The sequence below is a fragment of the Anabrus simplex genome, chromosome 1, assembly GCF_040414725.1.
Source record: "Anabrus simplex isolate iqAnaSimp1 chromosome 1, ASM4041472v1, whole genome shotgun sequence".
Classification (NCBI taxonomy): Eukaryota; Metazoa; Arthropoda; class Insecta; order Orthoptera; family Tettigoniidae; genus Anabrus; species Anabrus simplex.
In genome coordinates this window covers 1,405,471,777-1,405,486,320 of record NC_090265.1, presented here as the reverse complement: position 1 = coordinate 1,405,486,320, position 14,544 = coordinate 1,405,471,777, and the positions used below count along the sequence as shown (strand labels likewise).

Here is a 14,544-nt window from a genome sequence, read left to right as displayed (position 1 = left end):
TAGTTATCCACGACTGGAAGAGATGATTTGGAATTCATTCATTTAGGCAGTCAGCATTTCATTCATAATCAAATGTTCAATTCAGTCCATCAAATCATTTGCTCACTCTTATCACTCATTCATCAGTGCTCTCTCCTCAGTTAGTGGCTAACCATGACAGGGTTAGAAGAGTGTTATTAATTCATACATGCACAACCACAATTCAACCATGAAATCATCCGCTTACCAATTCATGCAGTCATCCACTCATTCATTCAATTCAATTCAATTCAGTCATAATGTATGTTGTAATGGTAGGATAACTCTATAAGACTTGTGGCACAAACATAGGCACTAAATAAGGTAAGGAAGGGAAAGATACATGTTGTCCTGGACAATATAACATTGTTAACATCTAGGAGAAAAAAATTATATTTAGTATAGTAATAGTCAAATATTTTTATGAGGAGAATATAATGCAGGTACTGAATTTAATGAATTGCAATAAATGAATGCTCTCTCCCCAGTTTCAGGTGATCCAGAACTAGGGGATGGGGGTATTTATTCAAAAAATTATCATTCAATAGATGCTTGAAAATAAATTTGAGGTCTAGGACTTTATATGCAAATAATATACATCAGATGTACTGTTATGTAACAAAAACATGCTCTTGTATGGTGCACTCAAAGCTACTAACCACAACTATAGGGTGGGCGCACATGCACACCACGCACACACACGTATGCGCTGTTCCCGCGTCCAGGTCGAGTCGCATGAGATCCAGGCTAGCTCGAATATAATCCCATTTCTCGCTCTTCAAAGTTTATGATGTATGGGTTCCTCATTAGAGAAAAGATCACCGATTTATGCTAGTGGAAATACCTAACTTACGCAGAGGACGTCTCCTACCCGCATTCCTAGTTAGTTTCCACCTCCGGCTTACGAAATTATCAAGTGGTTATCACTAACATCTAAGCATCTATTCTAGAAGTCATTAAAAGAATGGCTAGGTTTTTACTATGCATTATTTATTGAAAATCAAGAAAGGTCTGACGCAAAAAGTTGTCATGAATTCCTCTTTGAAACAGTAAGTGAGAAGCATTGAGATATCTCGAAATTATCTTGAAATCTTAAGTTGGAAATGTTAAATTGAAAACAAAATCTCAAATTGGAATAATTAAAATGAAAACATTACATTAAATGACATTAATTGAAAAACATTAGATTGAAAAAGACATTAGATGCATCTAACTGAATGAATGAAAATTACAAACGAATCACAATATATACACTGTCGTAGACTGAGAGTCTTTAACCCCTTCGGTGGCGGGTTTTGGGAGACCTCCTGTGCCAGAAAAGTGAGGTTTTTCGGAGGAAATTATTTATTTTTAGGAAGCAAGGAATGAGTAACAATTATTAAGGGAACACATTCATATATTATTCAAGGTTAATAAAATCTTACTTTACACTCTATTAACACTTTTTAACAGTAGGCCTGTGATACAGTTTCATAAAAATCATAAAACACTGGTGTTTTGAGTAGGACCTATACTGTCCTGTGAGCAATACATTCTTATTTCATGCTTTTGTATTATTCCCATCAGCAACACTAACGCAATCAATTGCCAAATTTTGTAAGAGTTTATTTTTTCCAAAACTGTGCCCTTCCATGCGGATATTTATTTACAAGTTTTTCAATGCAATTTTAGAATAGGGCCAACAAATTTTTTTGGGCACTGTCAAATTTACAATTTCATCTGTTACAATCAGTTCAAAACAGTCAATCGCACTCACCTCTGATTATCCTCACACCAGGATTTGCCGTAAATGGAATAATATTAGGTCGCGCACTATCCCCAGGCTTACACATTTTCCAAACGAATGTATATTCAACATCTACCATCACCTTAGCTTCTGACGTAATACCTTCTTCACTTTCACTACAATTACTGAGGTCATCATCTGAAGAATCAATAGTACCATTATAGCTACTATCAGAAATACTAATGTCACTTAGAGATTCATCTTTGATGTAGTTCCTTATTTTGTCTTCAGACAAACTTCTCTTCCGTTTCGCGCTCGCCATTTCTGTTTACCTCGTCAGCTGGCCAGAGGTTGTATATGTAAAGTAGAAAAGATAAGGCATATTTTAGGCCAGACGCTTCGTGAATACAGCTGGAAATCCTCCCGCCATTTGTTGAGAATGCTTGAAAACATTTTCCAAAGAGATTAGAGCACCCGAGAAATTATTGGGCGATCGCGAAATGAACACTGCAGCTAAACGAGAATTTCTCGGGCGGTGACGTTATGGGCAGGCGTGCGCCACCCGAGAATTTCTCGGGCGTGCCACTGAAGGGGTTAAATGTTGGACGCAGCTTCCATACTTGGTTACAAATAAATTAAATTAGAATCACATCTTTCATTTTATGAATTCTTGTGAAACTATTCCAAAAATCCTACTTGCTTTCATCTAATATTCGTTCATTCCTTGTAATAAAGTAACTTTGCTTGATTCAACTATTTGTGCTCAAATATACAACCAGATTAACATGGGAAAATGTCTTCAGAAAATATGTATTACATTTTTCAAACACGTTCTCAAATTTCTTGGTAACTCTTCTTACAGAGACAAAGATAACCCCTTTAAGTCATTATATTCTTTAAAATATCATGATCAAACATCATATCTAGAAATTATGCAAAATTATCTCTTATTTAAGAGCATTAATTAATTCAAGTGCATATCTATGTCATAAAATTGTGCTATCAAGTGTATCTGACCATCACTCAATCTAATCATACTGTAATTGGGTGGTATATCTTGTGAGAAGACTCTACTTACTACCAACAACCCTCAGTTGTGAAGATAAGTCACCAGTGATATCGGATAATGCATTGGAATAAACTTCAAAGCTTCCCTAATATGTGAGAAAATTCTTACAATCAGAAGAAACACATGGATGTAGGCTAATTTCATATCAACTTTCTCATCAGAAACTATCTGACGATCTACAATTAAAATATCAACATACGGACATCCCTGAGATCGTATCCTACACAATATATGGTTTATTCAAGGATCAACGGTCAATTGAAGACAAATAATATTCATTCATCATCTCAATATGTAACTTGAAATACTATTCTCATTAAAATAAACTATGACCTCACTTACGGTGAACAATAATCATCACCAATATTAATCATCACAACCTCATATCATTATTCACATATAAACCATCACTTCACATTATTCATCATATAACACTTCATATAATAGTAAACTCATTAATTCATTCCAATTCGACGTATATCTGTCATCATTGACCGTTTACCTGACTACTCCGTCATAGTCTCAATCTTTTAATAATTTCGTAAAATATTACCATATCCTTCTATTTATCAAGCATATCCTACATACAATCTCATTTCCACTATTATTTGGTGTCATAAGTTCTCACATAAGCCTAGTGTTTATCGCAACGTCGTATAAAATTCACCAAGAGATTAAAAAAAAATTTAACCTCCTTTCATATTACATTGACAGCATTACGAACGGGATGCTTTATTATCACTGGTTGACTACATCCTATACACGGATTTGATGTTTAGGTCCAATGAATACCCATTAACATTTAACCTAACCATGGTATTCGTCTTCCCATATATATTATCATTTCACTGACATTAATTAAAATAGCACTTTGAAAAATAAATAAATTTTCACTTATAGTATTGACTTAAAGAAACTTATCTTTGCTTTGATTCCCCCGCTGTCATCTCATGTCCGGGTGGATGGACATGTAGGCACAGCTCATGGCATTTCCCTCATCTGTTCGGGAACATCTGGGAGTGTCTCGGCTGGTTATCGGTCCTTATGGGCTGGAAACGTCATCCCGCGTCGCCATAACCTAGATAGCTTCGCCTTCGTTTTCTTAATGCATGTTGCTGCTGGTCTCTTGAGCAATCGGAACAAAACAAGACGTCAGTTTGGTTAATGTCGTCATCTTATGGATATGCTTTTCTACAATCTGAATATGATATAGGAATATTACTTTTTAGAAGATTGATCTTGGAAGTATTCTAAAATTTGCAATGCGTAAAAATGAATATTTCAGTTGAATTATGGAAATATATGTGTATATATATTCTTCTCCTCTCTCTCTCTCTCTCTCTCTGTCGATATTACAGCTATGTAGCCTCTCGGAATTGATTGTATCGACTAATACGTCATCTTGGGTAGATATCATGACGTAGCAATGTGGAAGTCTTTATATTCCAAAAGTACAATTTAATTTCACGGAGTGAAATATTCTTGAGCGCTAATACTTTGTAAAACAGTTTGTGGACAAAGGTTTCTCTCTATTTTATGATCAGTATTTTGAGAGAATGATGTTTTCCTTCCTCTTGAGTATGTCCGTGATGTTCTCCTTCTGTGCGAATCGAATGTTGAGTATAAAAAAAAATAATAATCTTCTCATGTCTTTCTTTACCACCACTTTCTATGCTCCTTTCTCGTTGAGCACTTGACGAAAACATTACTCCTTCGGCTGATAGTAGTACTCTGACACTTTATTATCGACGTTCTGATGACTTGAACTCCATTTTCGTTCCAATTAGATCTTGTTGGGAACAGTGAAATGGCACACATACATACATAACATACAAACAAACAAACAAACAAACAAACAAACAAACAAACATACATACATACATACATACATACATACATACATACATACATACATACATACATACATACATTATCATTATAGACTGTTATGCCTTTCAGCGTTCAGTCCACAATTACCTTAAAATTTATTCAGAATTGCTCATATAAATTTTCATTTCTAGTTGGAAGTACATTTACATACTACTTTGTCACACTTCAGAGATATCAATAATATCATGTGAATTACCTGAATGACTCTTGACATGCCGAGATAGAGAATCTGAGTTTGGAAACTCTTCTCCACAAGATGTACACAAATATTTTCCAGAAGCATGAAGAAGGTCATTATCTCTAAAGAGAAGAAAACAAAAAGCAAAAAGACTATAGAATTAAAAAAGCCTGCTTGCAATATACTCAGTATAATTACTAGGGAGCAGATTTTTATGTGCTAAAAATGTGAAATATATTTATTTCTTGAGTGTTAAAAATCCTAAAAATATTTGATAAAAAGTTTTAAATACTCTTCTTTAAATATAACTTAACAACTCATGTTCAAGAGGTAAATAAGCATAAGGTAATGTATTAAAATAGGGTGCTACCAAACATGCTCCTTAAGGCAAATGGATGTCTGTGTATGGAGAAGAACAGTATACATTAAATTAATAAAAGTAAACTTCTACCTGTTGGATACTATACATCTGCTTTAAGCACATTAATTAATTTATTGATTTAATGTAAATAAGAGTTGATACAGAAAATGAAGCTGATTTTTTGCAAAAGTACAGTATGGTATATTAATGTTTCATGTGCCAGAGTAGATATGGTATTAAAAAAAGGTAATGTTTTGTTTAAAAATGGCAAAAACAATGTGAAAGTGAATTTAGTTTATTTTCAACAGCACATACTTCCTTCAATATTTTTGTCAACAGGTTAGAGGACTTTTCATGTGCACTTTATGGTTTTACACAAAAAGCTTAGATAGACAGATATAAATGCAAATTCAAAGAGCTGCCTTTCAGTAACTCTTGAAAAATCCCAATTGACAACCTGTTGTTTTTAAGAAGTGCATTCACAACAGCTGCAAAAATTTCTAAATTGTCTGTGTTGTATACCGCAGCTTTAAGCCAGGTACCCATCACATGACAGTAGGCAGAAAAGGAAGCGTAAAACCTGGATTTTTCCTCTTTAAACAGATCTATTTTTAGTGTACTTTTTACAAAGGCATTTTTGCCATTAGACACTAATTTATTCACTTTAGGATACTTTTTCCTAGCAGATTAACGTCACACTAACACACTGAAGGTTTTCGGCAACAAAAGGACGGGGAAGGGCTAGGATTGGGAAGGCAACGGCTGTGGCCTTAATTAAGGGTCAGCCCCAGCATTTGCCTGGTGTGAAAATGGGAAACCATGGAAAACCAACTTCAGGGCCGCTGACAGTGGGACTTGAACCCACCATCACCTGAATGCAAGCTCACAACTACGCGACCCTAACCGCATGGTCAACTTGCCCGGTCTTCACGATACTGAGTCCTTACAATTTCACATAACCTGTGTAGAGCATGAACAAGGCAAGTTACCTGTATCATTTTTGGACAGCTTACAGAAAGAACTTTAGCTGCTTTTCTCACATAAGCTGCACTATTAGTAAGTAGAAAAAATACATTGTCATATTTTTCACCTTTTGGCCAAAGTAAGTTCATGACTTCATTATACAACCTAGCTACAATGACATGGTTTGCAGCAGGCATTTCTTTCCACGCTAGCAAATAAGGATCTTCACAAGCAGTTTTGTCATTCTTCAACACATCAACTACATCATTTCTTACTTTTATGCCACTTGAATAATTGGTTTCAACAATGCTCACCCATAGTCTATTGAATTCTTTGTAAAATTTCTTTGTAACATTTTGGGACATAGCTTTTCCTTGATGTGAATTCATCTGGAGGTATACAATTAACATATTTTTTTAGTAAATTTTTCTGTCTCAGATTATTTATGTTGCCAAGAGGAATGTCGGCACAAAGAAATGCCCCACATACATCTAAATAACACGGGAACAAGTGCTGAGTTACCTGAGAACATTGATCTGCAATTACTGTTTTACCACACGGTTGACAAAATAATACTTTATTTTAAAATTCCTCTACATATTGTTGAAGATGCAATCTTGTACTAGACTTCACTTTTGTCACTGTTTTGCAGGTTAAGACACACGCATTTACAGTGAATTGCTGTTTCAATAAGAAAAGAATGGCATTAGACACTGAAGGAAATATTTCTTCTATTTTAGAAATTCCAACAAAATCATGCAGCCATGGGAATTATATGTGGACCTGAGTGACACAATCCCACTAACTTCTAATGGGGGCAATATCCTTTCAGTACGTAGCTAAATCTACGGTATTCGCTATCACCTTATCTCTTCATGATTGTCTTTTGCTGACATTCTATAAACAAAATCTGAGCGGGGTGAATCAGAATGCTAGCTAACTCAAACAGTGAGGGAAACAAACTGTGTAGCAAATCAAATCACTGTCTAAAGGTAACGACATAGCCAATGACCAGCAAGTTTTTAAACTTCAGGAAGGAAGTCCATAAATAGCTACAACATTCAGAAATATGATATTAGATACACTTAAAAATAATAACCTAATAAAAAAATGTGAATAAGAGCATTATTTTATAACACAGAAGCATTTTAAATTTTATTGAGTAGTAAATATTGCCAATTTGTGTGCATTTTCTTAAAATATTTATTTACATAAAAATGTTGTGAAAATATGTGTTTTTATGTGAAATAAGATAGGTTTTTACCCCTGGGTATGCACAACAGGAATAATAAACTTTATAAATTGTGGTAAAAGTTATGCAAGAAAAATATGTAATAATATAAAAATCCACTTCCTAATAATTACAAATGGCAAATGATCTACACAAACTTCAATAAACTGGATTGACATTTAAAAAAAATTATTTGAATCAACTATGTAGTGTATCATAAATATACATGTGATAGGTCGACGAACGAGGCCTCTCCACCAGTTCGGTCTCTGAACATCTCTCATTCTTCGATGCTTTCCAAAGTATGTCCTCGCTGTTCAATATCAATCTTCATCATGTCCTTGTACCTGAGTCTTGGTCATCTTCTAGGTCTTTTGTCTTGAAGTTTTAGATCATACATTTGTTTCAGTAATCTATTATCTCCCATGCGTTGCATATGTCCATATCGTCTCAGTCGCTGCGATTTTATTCTGTACTGCAATCTTACAACTTGAGCCTGCTTGCAGATTTCCTTATTATGGACTCTGTCCCTCCCTGTTTTCACCGATCATGCTACAGACAAATCTCATTTCTGCTGTCTGGATTCTACTGACATCTTTATTTCTCATGCTCCATGTTTCGCAACCATAGGTCGGGATTGGTACGTAATAGGTTTTATATATGACTCTCTTACATTTTGTTGGTATTTTCGTGTTCCATGTTAAGTCTTAAACTATTTTGCAGAAGTTGCTACCTGTCTGAATTCTGTGGGAAATTTCCTTGTCTATAGAATCAGTATCAGAAATAAAACACCTAAGATATTTGAAATGATGGTTCATCTGTAGCTGATTTCCCCTCCAACTGGTTTCTCTTGGCTGAAGATGAGTCCATATTCTTTAGCAACTTCTGTCCAGGAATTTATTTGTTCTTGAAGGTCTTCTTTAGAGTCTCCCCACAAGCATATATCGTTAGCAAACAAGGTAACTTTAATTTTCTTACCTCCAATTGTTTGGTGTATTTTTCTCTGAATCTCGTTCATCACAGTGATGAAAAAGAGGAGACAAAACACCACCCTGTCTTAACCCAGATTTTATATCAAAGGTTTCAGTCATTCCTACAGGTGTTTTTACTTTACTGCGGGTATCTTCATACAAATTGTATCATAAATATACAAATCTAAAAATACAGAAACAATAATAGGAAGAGGCATATATTAAGAATGAACCCAAATACGTTTTATTAAAATGACTCTCTGACAATAAAAGAGCAACTAAGATGCAGTAATTCACCATAACAGGGAGCAATCCAGAAAATATTGATAGGATATCAATGGTTGCAGTAAGAAATGGGAAAGTATTAAAGTATTAAAATTTACCTATGACAGCAAAGACATTTACAGTAAGATACAAAAGTTGGAAACTAGAAAAGCAGCTGGAATTGATAAGGTTTCGGGGTATATACTAAAGACAATGGGTTGGGATATAGTACGATATCTGAAGTACTTGTTTGATTATTGTTTGCATGAAGGAACTTTACCAAATGAACGGAGAGTTGCTATAGTATATAGTATATAAAGGAAAGGGTGATAGACATAAAGCTGAAAATTACAGGCCAGTCAGTTTGACATGCATTGCATGTAAGCTTTAGGAAAGCATTCTTTCTGATTATATAAGACATGTTTGTGAAATTAATAATTGGTTTGATAGAAGGCAGTTTGGGTTTAGGAAAGGTTATTCCACTGAAGCCCAACTTGTTTGGTTCGTATTGAATAACATTCTGAAAGAATGTTTCTTGAGGGTCCACCTTCTCAATACATTATGTGATTTTATTGATTTACATAAATAATGTTACATCATTACTATGCCTTAAGCCTAAAAGGCAAAACATGTCCCGCTTAAGACATGGAAATGATGTAACATTATTTATATAAATCAAAAAGAGCATGCAGTATAAGATACTGAAAAGGTTGACCCTCAAGAAACATTCTTTCAGAAAATGCTAAGCAAAGTATCAAAATGGTATTTGGCACCATCACAGAAACTGGTTGCAGTTTAAGTAAAAACAAGAACAAACTGTCTCCGTTATTACATTCTGGGGTGTATGAAGTTCCCTGTATTTACAACAAGGTATACATGGGCCAAACATGACAGTCCTTTGGTATTTGCATCAAGGAACACCAATTAAATATCCGTCTACCAGTCAGCAATAGACGAGCTCAACCCTATCGTCATGAAGTCATGTTTCAAGATCTTAGAGCTCTTACCCACACAAAACACCATAGGTCTAAAATCTTACAGGAAGGGATGGAAATACGTCAGAACCCTAATAATTTTGATCAATTTAAAAATACGTGGTTGCCAACCACTAAATATATACATAGATAGTTTCTTATTTTTTTCTGTTTCCAATTTAAGGCAGCAGGAATAGATGAAAATAGACCTGAAATGGTGAAGTATAGTGGAAAGGCAGGGATGAAATGGCTTCATAGAGTAGTAAAATTAGCGTGGAGTGTTGGTAAGGTACCTTCAGATTGGACAAAAGCAGTAATTGCACCTATCTACAAGCAAGGAAACAGGAAGGATTGCAACAACTATCGAGGTATCTCATTGATTAGTATACCAGGCAAAGTATTCACTGGCATCTTGGAAGGGAGGGTGCGATCAGTCGTTGAGAGGAAGCTGGATGAAAACCAGTGTGGTTTCAGACCACAGAGAGGCTGTCAGGATCAGATTTTCAGTATGCGCCAGGTAACTGAAAAATGCTACGAGAGGAATAGGCAGTTGTGTTTATGTTTCGTAGATCTAGAGAAAGCATATGACAGGGTACCGAGGGAAAAGATGTTCGCCATACTGGGGGACTATGGAATTAAAGGTAGATTATTAAAATTAATCAAAGGCATTTATGTTGACAATTGGGCTTCAGTGAGAATTGATGGTAGAATGAGTTCTTGGTTCAGGGTACTTACAGGAGTTAGACAAGGCTGTAATCTTTCACCTTTGCTGTTCATAGTTTACATGGATCATCTGCTGAAAGGTATAAAATGGCAGGGAGGGATTCAGTTAGGTGAAAATGTAGTAAGCAGTTTGGCCTATGCTGACGACTTGGTCTTAATGGCAGACTGTACCGAAAGCCTGCAGTCTAATATCTTGGAACTTGAAAATAGGTGCAATGAGTATGGTATGAAAATTAGCCTTTGGAAGACTAAATTGATGTCAGTAGGTAAGAAATTCAACAGAATTGAATGTCAGATTGGTGATACAAAGCTAGAACAGGTTGATAATTTCAAGTATTTAGGTTGTGTGTTCTCCCAGGATGGTAATATAGTAAGTGAGATTGAATCAAGGTGTAGTAAAGCTAATGCAGTGAGCTCGCAGTTGCGATCAGCAGTATTCTGTAAGAAGGAAGTCAGCTCCCAGATGAAACTATCTTTACATCGGTCTGTTTTCAGACCAACTTTGCTTTACGGGAGCGAAAGCTGGGTGGACTCAGGATATCTTATTCATAAGTTAGAAGTAACAGACATGAAAGTAGCAAGAATGATTGCTGGTACAAACAGGTGGGAACAATGGCAGGAGGGTACTCGGAATGAGGAGATAAAGGCTAATTTAGGAATGAACTCGATGGATGAAGCTGTACGCATAAACCGGCTTCGGTGGTGGGGTCATGTGAGACGAATGGAGGAGGATAGGTTACCTAGGAGAATAATGGACTCTGTTATGGAGGGTAAGAGAAGTAGAGGGAGACCAAGACGACGATGGTTAGACTCAGTTTCTAACGATTTAAAGATAAGAGGTATAGAACTAAATGGGGCCACAACACTAGTTGCAAATCGAGGATTGTGGCGACGTTTAGTAAATTCTCAGAGGCTTGCAGACTGAACGCTGAAAGGCATAACAGTCTATAATGATAATGTATGTATGTAATGTCCAATTTCATATCTTCCTCTTTACTACAGGGTTCACTCAATGTGTCATATAGTCATCATCTGTGTACACCTGTTACTAAATGAGTCCTTTCTTCTTTTACTCTCATCTCTTCAACTTGTCTGTACTATTTCCATCCCCCCGCACCCCTCAGAATGCAGAATGCCCACACACATTTTTTTCTACTCACTTTATTTTTCATCTTGATCTCTGTTCTACTCTTTTGTATTTATCTTTCATTCATAGCACTTAATTCAGTTTTTCCCTATAATATTCTTCCTCCAAATCATTGTTGATTAGTCTGATGACCTTGCTGTCTATTCCATAACACACATACATATGAACATGAAACTTCTTACTTAGAACTCAGATGGCATTGTCACTTCCCACTCAGAAGGCTATAGCACATAGTGAGCCATCTGGTGATGTATCATTTACAACATACCAACGGTTAAGTATTTTTAAGTTCCAACTGTCATTATTAGAGAAGTCTTAGTGATAGACAGATATGTTTTTCTTCTGAACATGTGGAGCGAAGTTAGTGAAATGTACTCTTAATTTCTTTGACATGGCAAATTCCCAAAAGATTATCATGTCTAATAATACTGGACATGAAAGCATCAATCTACATATAATCACTTTTAATAGTGGGAAAAACGATGGATATTCTGAAGATAGAACTCATGAAAGCTCATAAGGAAACTACCTAAACCGTGATAAAACAACTGGAAATCAAGGTAACTCTAATACTTCGGTTTAGTTTTAGAACTTTATGAATGACATCTTGGAAGTTTATAGTATATATTCCTAAGGGAGTATACATGGTGGAAGGTAAGACATGTACCAAAATAACACAAATAATATATCTTAGGGAGAGGATCACAATATTGCAAGTTTCAGGTCTGTAGCTTAAATCATTATGCTATATCACAATGAAATATGTGATGTAAAGGGTTAATGGCTCAAAACCCAAGATGATGGAGGGTACAAACACCTAGGAATAAGTGTCAGAACAAATACTTATTGGTTATTTATCCTGTATCTCGATGCATTTAGCGGTAAGAATTTATGATTAAATGGTAGCAAAGAAAATGTGGCAATGCAGCTACTATGAAGCAAATGGTGCACAAGGTCGGCAGCCTCATTGGGAGGGGAGGAGTGACCTGTGACATAATGTTTACAACCCAGATGTGACCAGTATGTAGCTAATGAACACCTACCGCTTAGTCATGGGACAGTTCACATCCAGGGAATATTTGGACATGATTTTAATTTATGGCAAAGTACGACAGAATGCTCCTGCAGCTGCGGAGACGTATGCTGAGTGATTTTCACAAAGATGGTCTCCATATCAGTGTACGATTTTAGCAGCTATACAGAGAATAGCTGATCACAGAAATGCCATGCACAGGCGTGAAGCTGGTGAGCCTAGACGTGATCTAAGTTGTATTGCAGAGAAGTGTAAACCCTGCAAGAGCTTGGAAGCTGCTCAGGACATCAGTCAAAACCAAGAGGAAGGTTCAAGAGAATTTTCTTCGAAGGTGTCGAGCATGTTTTACCACCAATGTGGATATTTCAAACATCTGCTGTAATAATGTGCACCATATCACATGACCAATGTGACTGAGTATTACTCTCTAAAAGATACACAAATGCTTTACCATTCTGTCCTTATTTTTTCTAATAAAAAGGTAAACTATGCATAAGAGTTTTAGGTGATCTTTACTTTTGTGATCATTGGCCAAGGATCACCATTTTTATGCAGAATCTGATCCATAGGACATGATATTTCCTTTCATAAATCTTGCATGCACTGGCCAGGAATCATACGTGGACTGCCTTAGTGAGCAGCGATGCCAATGGATTATTTCTCTTATACCCCATTTTATTCCACTTTTCCTGCTGGGAAATTTGGCACAATTTTACGGCCGGATACCCTTCCTGATGCCAACCATTTGAGGAGAAATGCTGCGTGTTAACATGCTTCATGAAACTTGATTACAATACCCATCTATTTTTAATAATGTATTCAATTGTGTGTAAACAAAAATATTACACTTATTTAGTACCGAAAATGGACAATTGTATACATTTTACTACAAGGCGTATTGTAAAAAGATTTTTAGCATATCTCTCAATTACAATTATTATGGTGTACACCTCATCATATAAAACACACCGATGTAATACGATTACCAGTTCACATTTGTATAAAGATTTTAGCCCTAATATGAATAATTTTGTAAATTATTGGTATATTTTTACTAGAGATGTAAATTTTCTTATATCTTTTTTATTTCTTATATCTCTGTTTTCTTTTCTTTTCTTGGCTGATGATGATATACAATTTTGTCGAAACTGGCCCCATATGACTAAATAAATGAAATGTGAAGATTTAACAGACTTGTAGAATCTATCACAAAATTTTCTTCAGTATTGAATAGGTGGACCTTATAATTCCCTTGTTTATTTGTGTACATGGTGGTGGTAAGTGTCATGTTTTCTTGAGTGCTGCATACAAGTGTTGAAGATGACAGAAACACCTAGTCCCTGAGCCACAGGAATACACTTGTTAATGTAATAATTCCTGGCTTGGACAGGAATCAAACCCAGGGCCTCAAGGACGGCAGACTAGTACACTAGCCATCCAGCTATGCAGCCAGACAGTTGTGTTCTCATTATGGTATTTATTAACAGGCTGGCCAACCTATGCAGCATGGCGCAGCTGACAGCGGCACGCTATTCTGGTGAGTTTGGTGCAATCGGATGGCGAGTTATTTGGAGATAGTGTTCCGTGGTTTCCCATTTTCACCTTCAGGGTACAAATAAAGGGCAGGAATAATCATCAATGGAGTACGGCAAATTACGCTTAATGTTATACTGTTGAATAATTACCGAATTTTCATTATGTTTCTTAAGTTTAAAGTTATGCCTTGTATTGTCGCAAAATTTGGTCAATGTACTACTGTTAGTTGTTCCTCTGGAAACAGGATATACAGTACATGTTAACACTGTTTTTGACAGCAGATGCTTGACCTTCAAGATACAATAGCAGGCTGCAACTGGTTTAAAAGCCTGTGCATGCACCCTGGCAACTTCATCAGTAGCTACCGCCAGCAAATTTTCCAATTCGCAAAACACAACTTTCCTAAAGAATGGTGTAAGCTACAGACCTAAAACTTGTGACACATTGTGATCCTCTCCAC

At 35.9% G+C, this 14,544-nt stretch overlaps 1 protein-coding gene across 7 annotated transcripts in view; it reads right to left on the bottom strand.

The window, feature by feature from the left end:
- LOC136858371 (zinc finger protein 594) overlaps positions 1–14,544 on the bottom strand; it is a 393,129-nt gene that overhangs the window by 180,500 nt on the left and 198,085 nt on the right. For all 7 annotated transcript variants that reach the window (XM_067137863.2, XM_067137860.2, XM_067137864.2 and 4 more), the window contains one exon: positions 4,900–5,003. In XM_067137863.2, coding sequence (XP_066993964.2) covers positions 4,900–5,003 — 104 coding nt within the window. The remainder of the gene's footprint in view (positions 1–4,899; positions 5,004–14,544) is intronic.